Source organism: Aptenodytes forsteri, unplaced genomic scaffold, assembly GCF_000699145.1.
Source record: "Aptenodytes forsteri isolate BGI_AS27 unplaced genomic scaffold, ASM69914v1 Scaffold185, whole genome shotgun sequence".
Classification (NCBI taxonomy): Eukaryota; Metazoa; Chordata; class Aves; order Sphenisciformes; family Spheniscidae; genus Aptenodytes; species Aptenodytes forsteri.
Window position 1 is genome coordinate 1695242 of NW_008796214.1, and position 17476 is coordinate 1712717.

The following is a 17476-nucleotide window of genomic DNA, read 5'->3' on the forward strand; positions in this document are numbered from 1 at the left end:
GGAGTTGTTTGTTGGGGCTTTTTTTTTTTTTTTTTTTTAAGAGCTTTAGAGATATCATACATAAACATAACAGGCCATATACAATAAAAGACAAAAATAGAGAAGTCATCTGAAGTTTCTGAAGCAAGTCTGTTAACAATAATTTATCTAATTTCTATTACCAATATTAACGCACAGAGATAAGCAGTCACCACTTCAGTGTAATTATTTAGATACTCGATTTCCCAAATAAAACAAAAAGAAAAAAAAAAACCACCAAGAACTGCTGAAGAGAACACTGACCTTCCTATTCTCTCTCGGACATTTTTGTAAACCTGTGTGAGTTTAGGTTCCAAGTACTTCAGCAGTCTATGCAGCAGCTCCGGTACTCTCCATTCTTGCTGTGCAAGGCCACCTTGCAGTACATAAAGTCGGCTAGGAATCAGAACAATTTATCTTTAGTCATACAAAATTGTTCCTCCTTTCCCCAGTCCCCTCCAAGCCTTGTTTTGGAATGTTTTGTGTGTGTCAATGCATAAAAGTGTCTTTGTGTGAATTGCATGCAAAGATGGGTAAAAATTACAGAATGAAACAACAGTACTGCTGCTATGCCAGTTCCAAACCTTCACATTCTGTTAACTAGATTTAATTACATTAAAAAAATAATAATGAAGAAACTGCCATTGTGAGGGGGAAGCTAATTGGAAAGGAGCGCTTTTGTTCCCTGCTTCTACAAGCCAGCTGGCACAATATGCTCTCAATACATTTTATCCATGCTTTATTTCCTTCTTTATTCAGCCACAATAAAACAGTTAAAATTAATTTTACCATGCATCTACAAATGATCCTCCTTCACCACTCAATGGAGATTCCAACAGCAATTCAAACAACCAGTGCAGTTTCCTAGGATCTCTGCTCTCCTGAAAATAAATGGGTATCAGAGATATAAGCAAATTGGGGATTTTTTTAATGTAAATAACATATAAACAAGGAAAGTTTTGACAGATATTTTCTTTGCATCCTTTGAGTTTATTCTATTAAGCAAGTGCAAAGTTAAATATCTTTTTACAATGAACCTCAATAGGACAAAACCCCAATGAAACTACACGCAGTTTTAGTTATTTGGTAAATACAATGATAATAAAAAGAATTTTAGTGTCATTTTTGACATATATGAATAATCACGTCTGTATTTTGCTAATTAATTGCCAGGGTTCTGGCTGACAAACCAGGCTGAATTTTGCTGAGTGATTTCAAAGAATTACTGATCCAAGATATTTGTGGCCTATCATTTACCCTGCTTCTCAGATACCACAACTCCCAGTCCCCCACAGCGTATAGAAATCTTACTGTATGTTAGAAGATAACTTGAGACTTAGGTTTCACAGCATAATGCTAAGCTGCACACTTTTAAAGCAAGAATAAATGTGTAGTTTGAGTTCAAAAATTCCCACAAAAATTGAACACATAGCGAGCACACACATTAACATCACCCAATAACCTTATACAGCTCTTCTAAAATACTTAAAAAGAAAACTAATGCTTTATTTACATTCTAAGATGTTATATTTGTCTGCAAAGGGCAGAAGAGAGCAGAATTTCCAGAAAAGCTATGAGATTTTAAAAGGATGTTATTTTTATACTGTATTTACAGTTCTCAGTTTTAGCTGATAGAATATACCCAAATACCTCTGTTCACAAAGCTCTTATTTACATATTATCTGTAAAACTGGACCATCTGGATATAGCTTTACAAGACTAAAAATGGGGTACTTACACAGGAGGTTGCTATGCATGTGCCCCAATCATTGTATGTTTCCACTGTAATGTTGGATAAAGCTGTTCGAAGCAATGGACAGAGAAGCTTCCAAAGTTTTTCCACCTGCTCAGCAAAAAGGCAAGAGACAAAATTTGTCTATTTAAGGACAAAATGGCTGTCTAACCTCTGTGAACCCAAATCCTTCCATCTTTTCAAATCATGGAAAAACAATACTGATTCTGGAAGCAGCTATAGTACGATACTTATAAAAGGAAATAAATACTATCAGAGGTAAGATTTCAGGAATCAATTTAATTTTGTTTACAAGGTGTTTAGAAATACTGTGGACTATGTATGCACCATTTTCATGGTGATTTAAGTACAATTGTATCAAGAGACTGCATACACTTTGATTTTGGTAGGATAGCAGTCTTGTACACTCCCAAGGACTTCCCCCCCCCTCCCCCAGATTTAAAAAAAATTTTTTTTTTTAAGGAACTGATTCTCCCAGAATTATTTTTCAGCATAGAAATTAATTTAAAGATAATCTAGACAGCTAGGACTACCCTAAAGAAAGATGTAATAGTCCAAGGTGGACATAAGCACTTATTCCAATTGGAAATCACAAACCATGTCAGCTTTGCTATCTCCTTACCAGCAAACTGTTCTTAGTTTTTATCTTGAAGCATTTTACTAACACCTAGTATTATATAGGCACCAAACCAAGCTATGAATTGTGCTCAAAGTTTGGCAATGAAGCACTAAGTGTTGCAACATTTTCCAGTCCTTTCTTGGACATAGGTGACATGTTAAAAGCCCTCAACTTTCTACGTTTAATTTGTTTAATAATTCAAACTTATTCCTTAACTTCCATGAATCACTCAAAAATACTACTTCAGCACCTTCTCAAATGTCCAGTGTTTAGAACCTCTTATTAAGCCAGCTATAATTTCAGCTACACATCTCTGGGTGCTTTCATGGGAGTCGGCCACAAGTTGTTCTAAATGGGGCTGAAGAACTGGCAAGAAGACATCATCAAAGTTTCTGAAAAGGCCCTGTAAAACAAGATGAGAAAGTGTCTTCAGTAATTATCCATCTAAACCATTGCCTTTGTAAAAAGAACATAAGATCATGAAGCGCTTGAGATTTGAATATGCAGAAAGTGAAATTACTTTGCTTTTGTAACAGAATTATATACAAGTGTCCTACATTTTTATTACTCTAAGAATGTTTCCCTAAGTAGTTAATCAGAAGACAGGATTAATAGGTTTAATCATAGCAGCATACCTTTAAATAATCAACATTTTGCACCAGTGGGGTATAAGCCAAGTAGTGTGTGGCTTTTCCACGCTTTGATAATTATCTACAAAATGGAAGCAATTTAGTTATTGAACTCTAGTTACCTTGAAGAGGCAGAATCTGCGAGGATTAAATTTGTCTTTTCCTTTTCTGTCTTCTAAAGACAAAAATTTTATTAACTGCTCAACAAACTTGGGATCAGAAAAGTGATCATATATTATTTGTTCTGCCTGTAACAGGAGAAAAAAAAAAAAAGGATTAGCTTTGAGGTGCTTGATTGTCACAGTGATACCCCAATCTTTCCAAGTCCTGTTTTTCATTTTAATTCTATTTTTGGCAAAAATCATGCCTGGGTTATCCATTTCCCCCCTCATTTTATAGGGAATATTGGGTGATGTTTTGCAAGACTCCTGATTTTTATTTTCATTAATGACTGTGGATTGCCTTTCCTTTCACTAGCACAACCCCTACAAAGTAGTCATTCCCACTGTCATTAATTACCTTGTTCTAAACTCTGATAAAGATTTGAAAGGGAACAAGGAAGTGCTCATAAATACAATTATTCCATGATCGCTGACAGAGAAGCCGCAATACATTAAAATAGTAATTTCTTCTTGTATGCTAACACAGTAAATATGAAAATGAAGTAGAAAAATATAATTAAAAATGTCTTGTGGGGATCTAGGTTTCAGAATAGTTATCACTTATTGCTTGTTAAAAACATGATTATATCCACACAGCCATGAAACTGTGTAGCTGAGTTCAATCTCCATCTTCATTTGCAATCAAGCAAAACAAATCTGTTTCCACACATTTTGTGTAAGCACTCTCTAAATGCCAAGCAATACTTAGGTTAAAAGAGAGAAGGGAATTTCATCTCCACATTATCTCCACAGTAATCTGTGAACAATATTAAAAAAAGAAAGGAGAAGTAGTATTAAAAAAAAAACCACACCACAAAACTGAAACACACTGAAACCCTTACCTCTGTCAGTTCATCTCTCCTTCGCCCAAGCTTTGGTTGATGCTCAACCGGAGCATAAACTGTCATAGTCCTGAATATTAAAAAAAACCAAAAACAACACCACACCCATACAGTAACACGTTTCAAAGTAAAATAAAGCTTACGATAATTTTCTACATTCTCTATATTAAATAGGATTTATCAACTCCAAAAGAGCAAAACCTCAAAGAAAATTTACAACAAAAAAATTAAGTCTGTTATTATAAAGGTTTTGCTACAGCAAGCAATCCAGAATTATTAGTGATAGAATACTCTGCATATTTCGCAACTACGTAATTTTCAAACATGCATACTTCATTTTAAAACCAGCAGTTAAATAGCCATATGAAATATGTGCCTATAGTACCCACAAAACCCAAAGAGAAGCAGGTAGAAAATAAATAAATAAAAACACACAACACCAACACCCCCCTCCAAACCACCTAGCAGTGGTAAAACAGGCAAGGGGCACAAAGGACGAAATTAATTTTTTTTAATTGAAACAAAAAAATACAATTTAACCTAACAAACATTATTTAATTTCCCACAGGATTTTTTCTGCCGACTCTCACAATTCTATCTTAATGCTTAATGATACTCACTGAGGCCAGGTGTAATATCCCCAGTGTGTTTTCTCCACAAAGCAACACGACTCCCAGGCTTCCTTAGTCTTTGGTAAACTCTGACTGTCATAGTGCAGCCACTGGTTATCTGGTCTGTCACCAGCCTGAATGCTGGAAGGCTTAGGGTTTCCACCTAGTTAAAGAGGAATTTATACTCTGTCAAACTTGTTCATTAACAGTCCCAGCAAATGTTACGACTTACTTTTAATAGAAGATTCTAAAGAGCTTTTATGTCTCCCTCCCCCCAGTCAAATCTGTACGGAGATTTGCCCTAGGAGATTAAAAGTAACACTAACAGTAATAGAAAAGATTCCTTTAGTAATTTATCAAATGGCACATTTATAAATTATTAAAAAAAGAATTAAAAGGAGGTATACAAACTATTCTCACAAATTACAAGGCTTTCTGAAAGGAGAATGACCATATCTCTGAAGTTTTAACTCACTTCAAATAAGTGAATAGCTTAATACACACTTGCAAGGATAACACTGGTTTTAAAAAAAACCAACTGAAAAATGACTGATTATATTACCTATTTTGTTTGCTTAGGACATTAACAACCAGAAAGAAATGAAAAGCTTGTGATTCTATGTTTAATTTAACCAGAAAAATATGCTTTTAAAACAATTTTAGGATAAATGTTAGTAAGACATTTCTTGTATTGAATAAAACCTACTTATTTCGTAAGGGCAGATGGGCACTTTCTTGTGTGTTCTCTTAAGCTGCTTAAGAATACCAGCCACAGCAGAGATGGCCACCTAAAAGAAAGAAATGGGCATTAATGCATCCATTCCACACACTTACCTCCAGAAGGATGTGTCTCATCATCTCATTATAGACACATTTTAAGCTAGCTACTCAGCGTCCTAAAAAGCCAGTGAAAATTACAGTGAACTTTGTCACCCCAGTGGCTGATACTTCCCCCATAAAGAAGTAAATCTCACTCATTTCAGGGGACACAGGACATGGCTTAAGTGTGACCTTTATAGCTCACAAAAGCCTCCCCGCTAATCATTTTCAGGAAAAAAAGGAGGTGTCCACTGGTTTCAAGCCTCACTGAGGCGACAAGCAGAATGAAAGGTACAAATATAAAACACATAGATGGCTTCAAGTAATAAGCTGCAGATGGAAAAAATAGACATCTGCAAAAGAAACTCTGCAAAATTCTGAAGTAAGAAAGAATGAACAGGTACGTTCCACATTTTCACAGTTTAGACTTTCCATCATATGTCCCAGCTACTGCACTGCCAAGACTGTCATCAGTTCTTGGATTAGGAACTTTTGTACACGTGCATGGCTGGAAGAGTGAGGAGGGACATACACCCCAATTTTTGTGCCTTTATCACAGCAAGACAACACAAACATCTGATCTAAAAATCTAATGAGCTGCAAAACAAAAAGATATAATTATGTTGTTTTTACCTTACGAACTACAATGGCATCATGGTTGAGACACTGCACAAAAAATTTTATGGCACGGACAGGCAGTATCCTATCATCCCTCAGGAGCAGAGACAGAAAACCAATACTGATGTGCTCGAACTTCCAGGGTCTAAAAAAATAAAGTAAATATTCAAACCAGACAATAAATAGCAGAGTTGCATGTACTGCTTTTGCAGAGAAATGATTATATGGATTATGTAAATATGTTTGGACTAACTAATGTTCTATGCCACCGCTACAGTCAACGAGCTTAACTGTCATTTAGGGAGACCTCCAACGTTCTGGAAACACACAAGTGCGATCAAACATATTCAGTTAATGGTGTCTTTTTGATCTGAGCATTTCAATGTAAAATACAGACCTATAGGGGTATTCTTTTAAAGTTCTTAAACACAAATAATATTCTACCAATTAAAATCTATTTGGATGTCAGTATTACACAAACAGAACCAGAGCTTTTTTCCCCCACAACAAACAAATATTAAAAAAAATTAACAGGTCAAACTAATTAGTGACAAAGCTAAACTCCAAGACATGATGATACCTTATATTAACAAATCAAGCTCCCAATGAAAATAAATTCAAGACTCATTCCCATCTTTACCTAGGAGACAGTAATGCAAGGATCCCCTATATTGGCCTTTATCTTTGTGTTTGGGCAAGCAGAATCCATACGCAAACGCAGGAGGACCTCCAGAAATTCAATTCTTGCAGATACCTCTGCAAGAACTCTCCAAGCAGCTCACCACAATCCACTTTATGCAAGACTGCTACTGACAAACTGCTTTTGGACAACTAATTTGAGGGTGAAAAAATATTACTCAATTCTGGTCATGCTAACTGCACTTCTTCATGCAATTGATATTTATTCATGTAGCCACCTCCAATCCACCCCCAAAAAAATTCTCATGCACAGAAAGGGAGACTTACAGATTTCTTTGTTCCACACAGTCCAGCAGCATGTTGACCAAATTTTCATAGTTTCTGACAGAAAAAGAGGGAATCATCAACGAGACGCTACTGAGAACCATTTAAAAACAGAATAAAAGTTCCTCAACGAAAGGTGGGTGAAGGCAATGCAGTAAATGCAGCACAAACTGGGAGGACACAGAAGAGGAGGAAGAAGGAAGGGAATATGAGTGCAGAGGAAAGAGGCTGCCAAGTCAGGAGAGAAGACACACCACAACAGTCCTTGAACATTCTGAATTTGTCAAGCTTAAGATTTAGTTTAGCCATTTTGGATTATTACATTTAATGTACAGTAAATATCAGGCAGTGCAAGCTGGTGTTAAGGGAAATTTAACTTACCGCAGAGCCTCAGCATTCTTTTCTTTCTGTCGCTGAATTCCTAATTGAATTTCTTCTGAACGAAGACCTGTGAAGTTTGAACTTGGATGTTCTGATTTTTGCAGCATAACAGCTATCTCAACACATTTCTCCGGAACCTATTGACAGAGAATGCAAAGATTTAGGACTTAGCAGCAACTTGCAAGTTTTTATGTTTGTTTGTTTCTGGTTTTAAATAAGTTCAGAATCATATGAGTTTCCTGTCCACGTAGACAAGTCCGTGAAGAAATAGGGAGTTTTAAATAAGGAGAGTTCAGAATCATATGAGTTTCCTGCCCACGTAGACAAGTCCGTGAAGAAATAGGGAAGACAACTTTTGTGTTCACACAATAGAAATATTTTTTCCAAGTAAATGTTTTATTCTATTTTAAGATAAAGGTAAAGACAAACTTTAATACTTCATGAAAGCATAAGAATTGTCTACAAAAGATTTTTATTAATTGGCATTCATTCTTTTAGATAAGTACCATGCCATTTATCCCACTGATTAAGCAAAAGGCAGTTGTGTAATGAGTGCTGTGTGTCAGCACAGTGGGACAACACTACAAATACTGACAATGTTAATTTGATGACACTGTCCTACCAACACACACCGTCACACCTGATCAGCATGACCCATACTAACACTGAAAGGCAACTTAAACTTTCTTGCTGTAACAGGCTTCCTTAGAGGTTAACAAAAAGTTACAAATTCCAATAGTATTACAGGAAGCTCTATTACTTCAGTCTCAAAAATACACATCTACCTTCCTCTGTAAACAGAAATCAGAATGTGATCAACATCAGAACACCAACTCAAATAATATACATGAGCCTCAAGCATTTATGTAATCAAGTGCTCTCGAAATCCAAGACATAAACACCAAGCAATCTGTCACTTACTGCAAAATCCAATCCAATTGTTTCATATTGCCTATGGATTTTTTCTGCTAGGTCATCAAAGAGTCTAACTATGGATGGTTTTTCCAAGGACATAGCTTTACTAAGCCCAGAAGAAACAATGGCTGGCCACGTCTGTGCAATACAGTCCCAATCGTGAAGATTTGCCAAACACACTCCACTGTGGTTTCCAAGAAGACAATATAAGGCACCCTGCAAAATGAAAGATGCAATATAAAACATTATATTGCATATATAAACAATGTGTTAAAGCATTGTTCACGTGATGTCTATCTACAAAAGCACGCACGCAGAATAAAAATTAATCTTCATGTTATCAAAACATTAAAATGTACCATAAACATTCAGCTATGCGGCCTCATTGTCAAAATACTGAAGATTTTTCACAGAATCCTCTTCATGCTAAAGAACCCTTTTAATGAGATTGGAAGCCCTGCCAATTAATTTATCCACAGAATGGCTGACTGATTTCCAAATTACATTATAAAGGAGATTATTCAATGATCAAGTACCACACATAGCCTTTCTGTGAACTTACTCACGTTTGGGCTGCAGACAAATCGTAATACTGTTAACTAGGCACCTGAAATGATGCCGATTGAACAGGACATGGGTAACTACTGGACACGACACAACAAACTGTTGAACAGGACAGGTGATTGTGTGAGAAGCTGACAAGAGTTACACACAGTGAAACAAAGCATGGCTGGATGTCACAGGTGATTAAGTGGGAGTTATGTTTGAAATGGCCAAATTTCACAGGCCATTGGAAGGAAGTCTTGGGGACCCTTTGGAGAGCAGAGTCTTACAAGAACAATAGTGCCTAGGTAACCACATCAGTAATATCATATAGGCTAAGACTGCCTGGTAACAGTATCAGAAATACCAAATTCAGGTATGGCAGCAAATGCTGTAAGTGTAGCAAAACTGGGACCAATCAGGAAAAAGTAACTGGGCGTGGGTTGCTTATCTGGGAGGAGACAGGGATGGAGAAAGGGATGTAGAAGGATGCCAGAAAAAAAATAATAATCAAGAAACAAGAAAAGGGATAATAAGATATGCAAACAATGTAGTCACGTGCTGTCTGATAGTACCTATCAGGCAGCTGGAGCAGGACAATAAGCCATAGCTGTTGTTCTGACCATACGACAAGAGTCCAACTTGCCTCTGTGGCCAGGAGGACCGAGAGGGGTGCAGAGGAAGGAGGGGAGCATGATGCTTTCAAACACCTGGATAGCATACATCTAGGTGGACGGATAGACTGCATCCTGCCATCACTGCGTCAGCACCATTTCCAGGCCTGACAGCATCAGCAATTACCCACCACTTCATAACAAAACCCACCTGATTTAGTATAACTTTTTTGGGTGATCAACTTTTTGTCCAGTTCCTGCTATTTTCTTATACTGCTACAGCTGACAGAACTGCTTAATGAGTTTTACCACCTTGGACTATAGCTGCTCAATTTCCACTTCATAATTTAAAAATAGGTGTTAACATACATTTTTGTAATACCTGAACACACAATGAAATGAGGAACATATATAAACACAAAATTTCTCTTGACAACTGATCTAATCCAAATAATTCCTTACACTAGTCATGCATAAGCTATATGCCATAAAAATATCAGTCGCACTGATAAACAAGCAAGTCCCACTTTCACCATTAAAAACTCTCCTATAAAAACACTTTCAAAAGACAGACATGAAACAAAGTTAATGAGACAGTACTTTAAATTGCTTTTGAGTGACATCTTGCCGGTCTGGACGCAAGAACTCCAAAACCAAGGGAATTATATCTCTGCAACAAAAATTGTATGTTCCCAGAGCTGTGAAGAATGCTTGCTGAGCTTTACTTCTGACCTGTGGGAAGAGAGGCATTACTAGAAAGTCTTCTGAACCAAAAATATACCACACAAAAACAACATACTTATCCATTTCAGTTACTTATGCACAGAGTTTCCACGATGTATTTGTGCACAGAAACAAAATTACTTGTAGAAGGTTGTAAATAGCATGCTTCCCCTCACCCTTTGTTTACAAAAACCTTCTTCTTGTTTCTAGCATTTATTTGAGAACAGCTACAAAGCTAAAGAAAATTCTTTATGTCGCCAAAAACAGTCACTGTGTTTTTAAGATCATTTGAAAAGCAAACAGCTAGAATAACAAATGCAGTTAGAACTCTAAAGAGCCTGGAGACATTGTGGATGGATCTGAATTTATATACACACACACAGCTCCCACCAGGCAGAGAGTTCAGAATCCAACTATCGGCACACTTGTTTTGTGTATTTTTAAGAACTAGGATGCCATAATAGCTATTTCCTTAAAGTAGACTTAGCATTCCAAATAGCGTCATGAACCATATTATCACATCTAGAAACCTCAACCTGGTATATTTTTATTCAAATTTTTTATTAAATTATTGTTTTTAGAAGCCTAGAGTTAAGTCCCTCAAAAAAATGAAAATTTGTAACCTAAGTTGGCAGCCTCTCCACCCAGTTTAGTTCTTTATCTGACAAAGAAGGGGTTTAAAGAAAAAACTATGCCAAGATTAGCAACTAATGCAAAGGAAATAAGTAAATATTTCATGTTGCCATGGAAATAAAATGAAAAGCGAAGATCGTGAAAACATAACTTGAAGAGATCAACAAAAAACTCCATATATTTCAGTTTAAAAGGGGTTGTTCCTTACCTGACCATATGAACTTGTGGACAAACACAAAAGATCTCTGATCATCTCCTGGTGGGAAGTTTTATATTCACAGCCTTCCATCGTTAGTGTTCTCAGCTAGATCGCATAGAAAACACAAATAAAGGACAGGTTGTTTTTACATTTCACACATGTAAGAGAAATACTAGTGCAGGATTATTGCATCTTTCACTAAATGACAACATAACAAATCAGCTTTTCAAGTAAAGTAGTGAGCAAAGAGTTAAGTGAAAGTATTACCTCGTGCTGCAACATAACTCTGTCTATCAGCAAAGCTCTGATATGCTGTTTCTTTCCTTGCAGCTGTAAACAAATACATACTTGGGTTTAGATTTCAGTATTCATACTAGCAATTTGCACTGACTGAATTCCCCATGTACTCTTTTTCTTCTAGAAACAGGCAAATTTCATGTAGAAATTCTTCTTGGCAGACAACCTTGATTTTTTTTTGCCCTGGTAAAGTTTTTTATTTGCCTATTACTCTGTAAGCAAAAGGAAGCTCTGGTCACAGAAATTTCTCAGTTAACAAGGACCAGAAAGGAGCATCATGCCAAATCTCAGACTTGAGGAGAGAGACTCAGGTCCAAGGATATATGCAAACTGAGGGTTACTACAATTCGGAAACGCTAAGCTATTTACCCGTAAGATTTCCAAATAAAGGTACAAAAGCACTGCAAAACAACATTCTTATCAAGGAATTAGATTTCAAAATTATGAAAACTGATTAGGACAGTAACAGAAATAGGAGAAAAGTCCTTCTGAACATTTTAACTATTTCCATCCCTCACCTAAGCTTTACAAAGAAAAAACACTGACCCTGTTCTCCATTGATTTTTTCACTAGATTAAAGCTTTTCCATCGTGAATCAAACTCATGCTTGTGAGACCCTTGGAACTGTAAAACATCACTAATAATCTGTAGAAAGAAAAAGATGACGAAGAATGATTATTTTGCAAAACAAGTAATCTTGTCTTAAGTATTACAAATTATAGGTATACCTTTATTATTAGAAATAAAGACTTGGTATCATCTTCTGAATTATCAAGTATATAGCCTGCAATTGGAAGAAAAATAGTTTATTATCAGACAGGAAAAGAGCTTTAAAAATTAACAATAATTTTATTTCTACAAAGCTTAAATTTAAGAATTATAGGCAAAGTAAACAAAACAAGTTTCTCATCTATAAAATTATACTTAAAAGCACAACACAGTACTTTTTAGATAGAGGAGCGGTTAAACTTACGCAGCAATTTCCTTGTAACCCTTGCAATTGTTTCTCGGTAATTCTCTCTTCCTGACAAATCTACAAAAAATTAAACATTTTCTCTTTATACATACAATAGCATAAAAAACAATTTGTAGATAAGTAAACCAGTGGAAAGCCAGAGCAGACTATTCAGAAATGGCAGTATGGACTATTATAAAAAGAACCATCTTGTTATATCTAAGGACACCACTCTCATAGGGCCTTCTTTTGTTTATCAAGCCAACGGTACGGTTTTTATAGGTACATAACCTCCTTTATCTGCCTTGACAGGCTTCATTTCTAACCACAGATTGAGGCAGATTATTTAGCATATGAAAACTGAGTAACAGATTAAGCAGGGTAAAAAAGAAAGTCAATAGAATACAGATTTTACATATCAGGTGATCAAGCCAGTAAAAGACTGGGGACTTACTCCCCTTCAATACATGGAGGGGAACAGACATTCCCAATCTAAACAACAAAAAACGCAGAAGAAGGAAGGATCAATGATACAAGCAGTCTCCTTGGACAGTTTTAAACCAGAAAAATCTTAATTGCTGCAAAAGACCACTAAATAAATGCCCGTTCTCTATTACATGTTATACGGCTACAAACTCACCACTTGCAAGCTAATGGACCAGATTTTCAAAGTATTAAAGCACCTAAAACCATTTAATAGTCCGATAAGCAGTTACCGTGTGCCTCAGTTCCTTATTTAAATAGCCCATCTTCACTTGGAAGATGGTGAAGAATACACACAAAGCTTGAAAAATGCAGTTTTCTTCTAATGGAGCTGTCACAGCCTTTAGTAGGTTATGCCTTGATTCCTTCTGCCTCTCAAGCGCAGTCCTTGGGTGATGGGCGTTGCCTCCTGCACCTCTCATCTGTGTGGAAGTACACGGGCCCAACCATTCTGACCTGGGGGTTGGACCTGAGCTCCCATTCCCAGCCATATTACTGCAGCAGACTTGTATCTTGTATACCATCACTGAAGATGAAATGGTGAGTACACAAGAACTTCTGTGTTGGCCAAAAAAGCCCATTTAATATGAAGAGAAGAATCAAAATTACTGTCTCAACCTACTGTTTTTACAGCCGAAAAAAAAGAATGAAAACAACACTTACAACCTGTCTGAACAGAATTAGGATTTACTTACCATATTCAACACCAGTGTACAGTTTTGTCTCTTCCAGAGACACCAGACTTGGGACCCTGCATGAAAACAAACCAAGTATTACTACACATTATGGAAGTCATTGACTACGTGAATTTCATTGACATTTAATTCATTTTAACAAGTTAAATTTCATGCCAGTAGCGCCAAAGATGTTTGGATTTACTTATAGTATGCCTCAGTTCTAATATTTGTAAGTCAACCATACCCATGGGTCAGATTGTATGTCAGAGAAAAGCACACCATAAGGACACCATCTTGAACGCAGAATCTTGATTTCTCATTTAACAGAACCTCATCAGTTCTGTTAAATAGCCAGAGGTTTGGTCTCATTGTCAAACCTATGAACACACTCATCAAAACAAGCGTGGCTCCTAGTCATCTTAGTCTAGGAAGGACAGGTGAATTTGACTGCTGAGGCAGAATCCTCTCCTGGTAAGTTAAGCTGATGAAGCTTTTCTGACTTGAGTCCTTTCTTTATAAAGTAAAGAAACGTAACCATTACCTACAGAAGTCCTACTTATTGCTGTAAGAAGTTCACTATTAATAACCACACCAAAAAATAAAAGCCATGCTTCTTCCAGGATTTGGGTCAAACTTATCTATCCAAAATATTTTTTTTAAAAGTGAATTCTTAGTCTTTGTGGATTTGCTTTTATGTAACCATGCAAAAAAATACAGACTCAGATATCGCATGCCAATGAATTTAAAAGACATAAGAACATACACTTGGGGTTTTTTGTTTTGGTTTGGTTGTATGTTTTTTGGCTTGTTTTTTTTTAAACCTACAATCTCACCCCCTAAAACATTAAGGTAGACAAATTCAAGCTTTCAAGGACAAAATATACCAGTGTATTATATTAAACAAATACTATTGGCAAGTAATCCCCATAAAAATAATCTTCACATAAAATTGCATTGACAGTATAATCAGAACAAACAAAGCTAAGTGAAGCAATGTGAATCTAGTCCTATTACAAATGCTAAATAACACATCAGAAAACACTATAGGTTCTATATCTGAGCGTGCGCTACAAGATACTAAAATAAACTTTCAGATTTCAGGCAACGGCAAACTTCTATCTGTCAGAACCAGAAATAAGGGTCATGTTTCTCCTGTAAAAGTGAACACATTAAAACATGAGCACTACAATTATTATGCTGATTAGATGAAGAAAAAACCTTGCAACCAAAAATTAGGTAAACTGACTTCACAACCCTCGTAACAGTCACATCTGCACCAACAAAAGTCAAACTGAAATGTCTTTTTCTTAACTGATTTAGACATCAAGAAGTGAAGTCTTAATTTCATTTTCCTCGTCGTATTTCTGGTAGCACTAGGTTAACTTGAAAATAAGCCATTCCAAAACTCTTCCCACTTTTTTTCCCCCCAAACTCAGCACTTAAGGTACTTAAGGTACTTAAGGTACAACTTGGCCACTAATAAAATTTCCAAAATATCCAACATCCATCCAGTACTTTGGTCCGGAATAAATAAATAAATACAAAGTTTTTATGGTCTCACACACTTGCTCTTTTAGAATGATGGACTTTGAAAGTGTTTGCTATGTATTTCTCCAAGATCACATCTTTCCAGCTGGGAAGATACAGAGGGGGAATATTTCTGCAATTAACATCTGGGGGAAAAAAGAGAGCCTTCCCAACCCAAATACTATTACTTCTTAAAAAAAGAAGGTAACAGGTAAATCTAACAATCTCAGGCAGCTAGACATTAAGCAATTACTTTTTTTTTTGGTACAGTATGCTGGATATGTTGATATGTAAATGAGCTCATAGCCATCATTTTTTCTACAGTATTTTAATGTATTTTTACCCTTAAATGGTTCCCCTGATATAAATACACAAATTAAGTTCACATAAGCTTTCCTACCTATGAGGCAAGGAAGATTAAAGTGCAATTTCCTAGTTTTCCTCAGGTAATCTACAGAAAGATTACAAATCTTTGCGCTTCTTTCCCACTCCCAGCAAAACGCATTCAACTGTTCTTTGCCAGCTAGCCAAGTTCCGAACCAAATCTCTAATATTTAAAACAAAGAAAAAACACCACTCCAAGCTCTCTCTACACTTCAGGCTCCTGAGCAAACCACGAATAACTCCTCAACACGTAGCATCCAGTAATCAAGAACTAGCCTGGTATAGTCCTTACAGTCACCATCACATTACTTCACAGGCAAAACCATTTATTTCAACAAGGTTAATAATAGGATGAAAATATTATGTTCAAAATGCACCGAAGTTTTATAGCCAGCCCACAAACTAAGATCCATGCTAGTAATACTCAGCATTTTAAGTGTCAGCCACTGAGCCAGAGAAAACTAAGTGTTTTACTTTGGACACACAAAAGGAAGAGGCATGAAATGTTTTTCTTAACTTCAGTCAATACTGATAGCGACTCTCACAACAATGCTTCATGCAATGTATAAATAATACTGTGCTTCATTCTGTATCAACAGTTTTCAACACAAATTGCCAAGAAAACTTAGGAACAAAGAGTATCCAAAATTATAGCTGGAACAGAAATCCCAATTAAACAGAACTTTGAAGAATTCATTCCCTTCTTTGCCACAGTACAAAAACTAAAGCATCTTTATTTGAGAAAAATTGATGCACTATGTTTTTCGGCTTCCAGACATTCTACAGAGCACTTTATTCAAGTCTCTGTACATATTCCGCAGCATATAAGTACAGTTCAGCAATCAGATACACCTTTTCAGAAACAAATAACTTTCAGCATCACTCCACTGAACCAATTGCAGAGGAAATTTTTCTAACTGCAAAAAAACCCCGTGCCATGTTAAGGACTAGATCAAGGGCTGCATCAACCTATTTTGACATAAGAGATTAAGAGACAACAGTCGGAAGGTGAACAAGGAGAAAACAGGGTTACTCACCGTGGAGGAGTAACTGTTTCCTTTTCTGTGTGCAGCTCCCCCAGCAGAGCTGGGAAGTTTCCTGGAGATGCCAAGAGAGGTTAGCTAGCCCTGCCCCTCAGCATACGGTATCACATCCTTACACATTTAAAAGAAGTGGTCTTATCCTTGACCTGTAGTCGGAACACCTTCAGTGAAAGCACATTAAGAAAGCTCCTACCAATGTCTGTAGCAAGAGTAGAGCAATACTGAATCCTAACTAACCAAGCTGTATTTAAGAGGCAGACAAAAAATGGATGCTTTCTGAGCAGCCCTGTTTTTGCTTCCCTAAATCAGCTACTTAGCATTACCTCATTAATAAGCAGGCTGCAAGGAAGGGAAGCGAAGCAGAACTCAGCTGAAAATCAGTGAAAGGTTTCTCGACCTTAGAGAGCTTTATACTGTCTGCATTTGAAATAATCTTTATTTGCACACCATTAGAGGCATTATAACAAAAGGAGATCGATATTACTTACAATTACAGTGGCCCCTTAAGAAAAAGGGTAGACTGTGTGTGCGGAAGCATTATCTATACCTGCACACATCTCACGTGGCAGAGCAACCATTACATCGTGTTTCTGCAGGCACAGAAAAAACTGTGTATTCATTTTTCCCCAACTATGTCAGGATAATTCACCACAGCTCTGACTCTCTGGCTTTGAACACCTTAATTCAGCCACAAAAAACTACTGCTGTCATAAAGGATTGCTCCTCAACCTCTGGCAGCCTCCTCAACTCCTTTTTTCCTTTCCCCTTGTAACTATCCATTTTGCATTAAAAAAGTAATTCACAGAACACACCTGAAATCCATGGCATCTCTACTAAAGATGAAGAACACCATGTGGAATAATAATATAAATATACACTATTGAGTTATGAAATAGTTTTCTATTAATTTGTTATGCATGGCACTTCAGAAGAGAATTCATTCATCCTCCAAAAAAATGAAGTTTAAATTCCTTGCTACTTACAGGATAAAAAAATGAAGTCAACACCAAGTGACATTTGTTAAAGTTCTATTTCCTACTGAAATTTAACTATTCTTTTCAATTCTGAC

At 36.4% G+C, this 17476-nt stretch overlaps 1 protein-coding gene across 2 annotated transcripts in view; it reads right to left on the reverse strand.

Moving 5' to 3' along the window:
• The window catches only part of PSME4 (proteasome activator subunit 4), a 63195-nt gene that overhangs the window by 12976 nt on the left and 32743 nt on the right, over positions 1–17476 (reverse strand). For both annotated transcript variants that reach the window (XM_009288442.1, XM_009288441.1), the window contains 19 exons: positions 13472–13527; positions 12312–12371; positions 12067–12122; positions 11885–11983; positions 11309–11371; positions 11051–11146; positions 10087–10218; positions 8336–8545; positions 7415–7551; positions 7037–7090; positions 6086–6215; positions 5340–5421; positions 4643–4796; positions 4023–4092; positions 3142–3267; positions 2641–2793; positions 1757–1861; positions 808–899; positions 283–414 (listed from right to left, as the gene is read on the reverse strand). In XM_009288442.1, the coding sequence (XP_009286717.1) occupies positions 283–414; positions 808–899; positions 1757–1861; positions 2641–2793; positions 3142–3267; positions 4023–4092; positions 4643–4796; positions 5340–5421; positions 6086–6215; positions 7037–7090; positions 7415–7551; positions 8336–8545; positions 10087–10218; positions 11051–11146; positions 11309–11371; positions 11885–11983; positions 12067–12122; positions 12312–12371; positions 13472–13527 (2007 nt within the window). The remainder of the gene's footprint in view (positions 1–282; positions 415–807; positions 900–1756; positions 1862–2640; positions 2794–3141; positions 3268–4022; positions 4093–4642; positions 4797–5339; positions 5422–6085; positions 6216–7036; positions 7091–7414; positions 7552–8335; positions 8546–10086; positions 10219–11050; positions 11147–11308; positions 11372–11884; positions 11984–12066; positions 12123–12311; positions 12372–13471; positions 13528–17476) is intronic.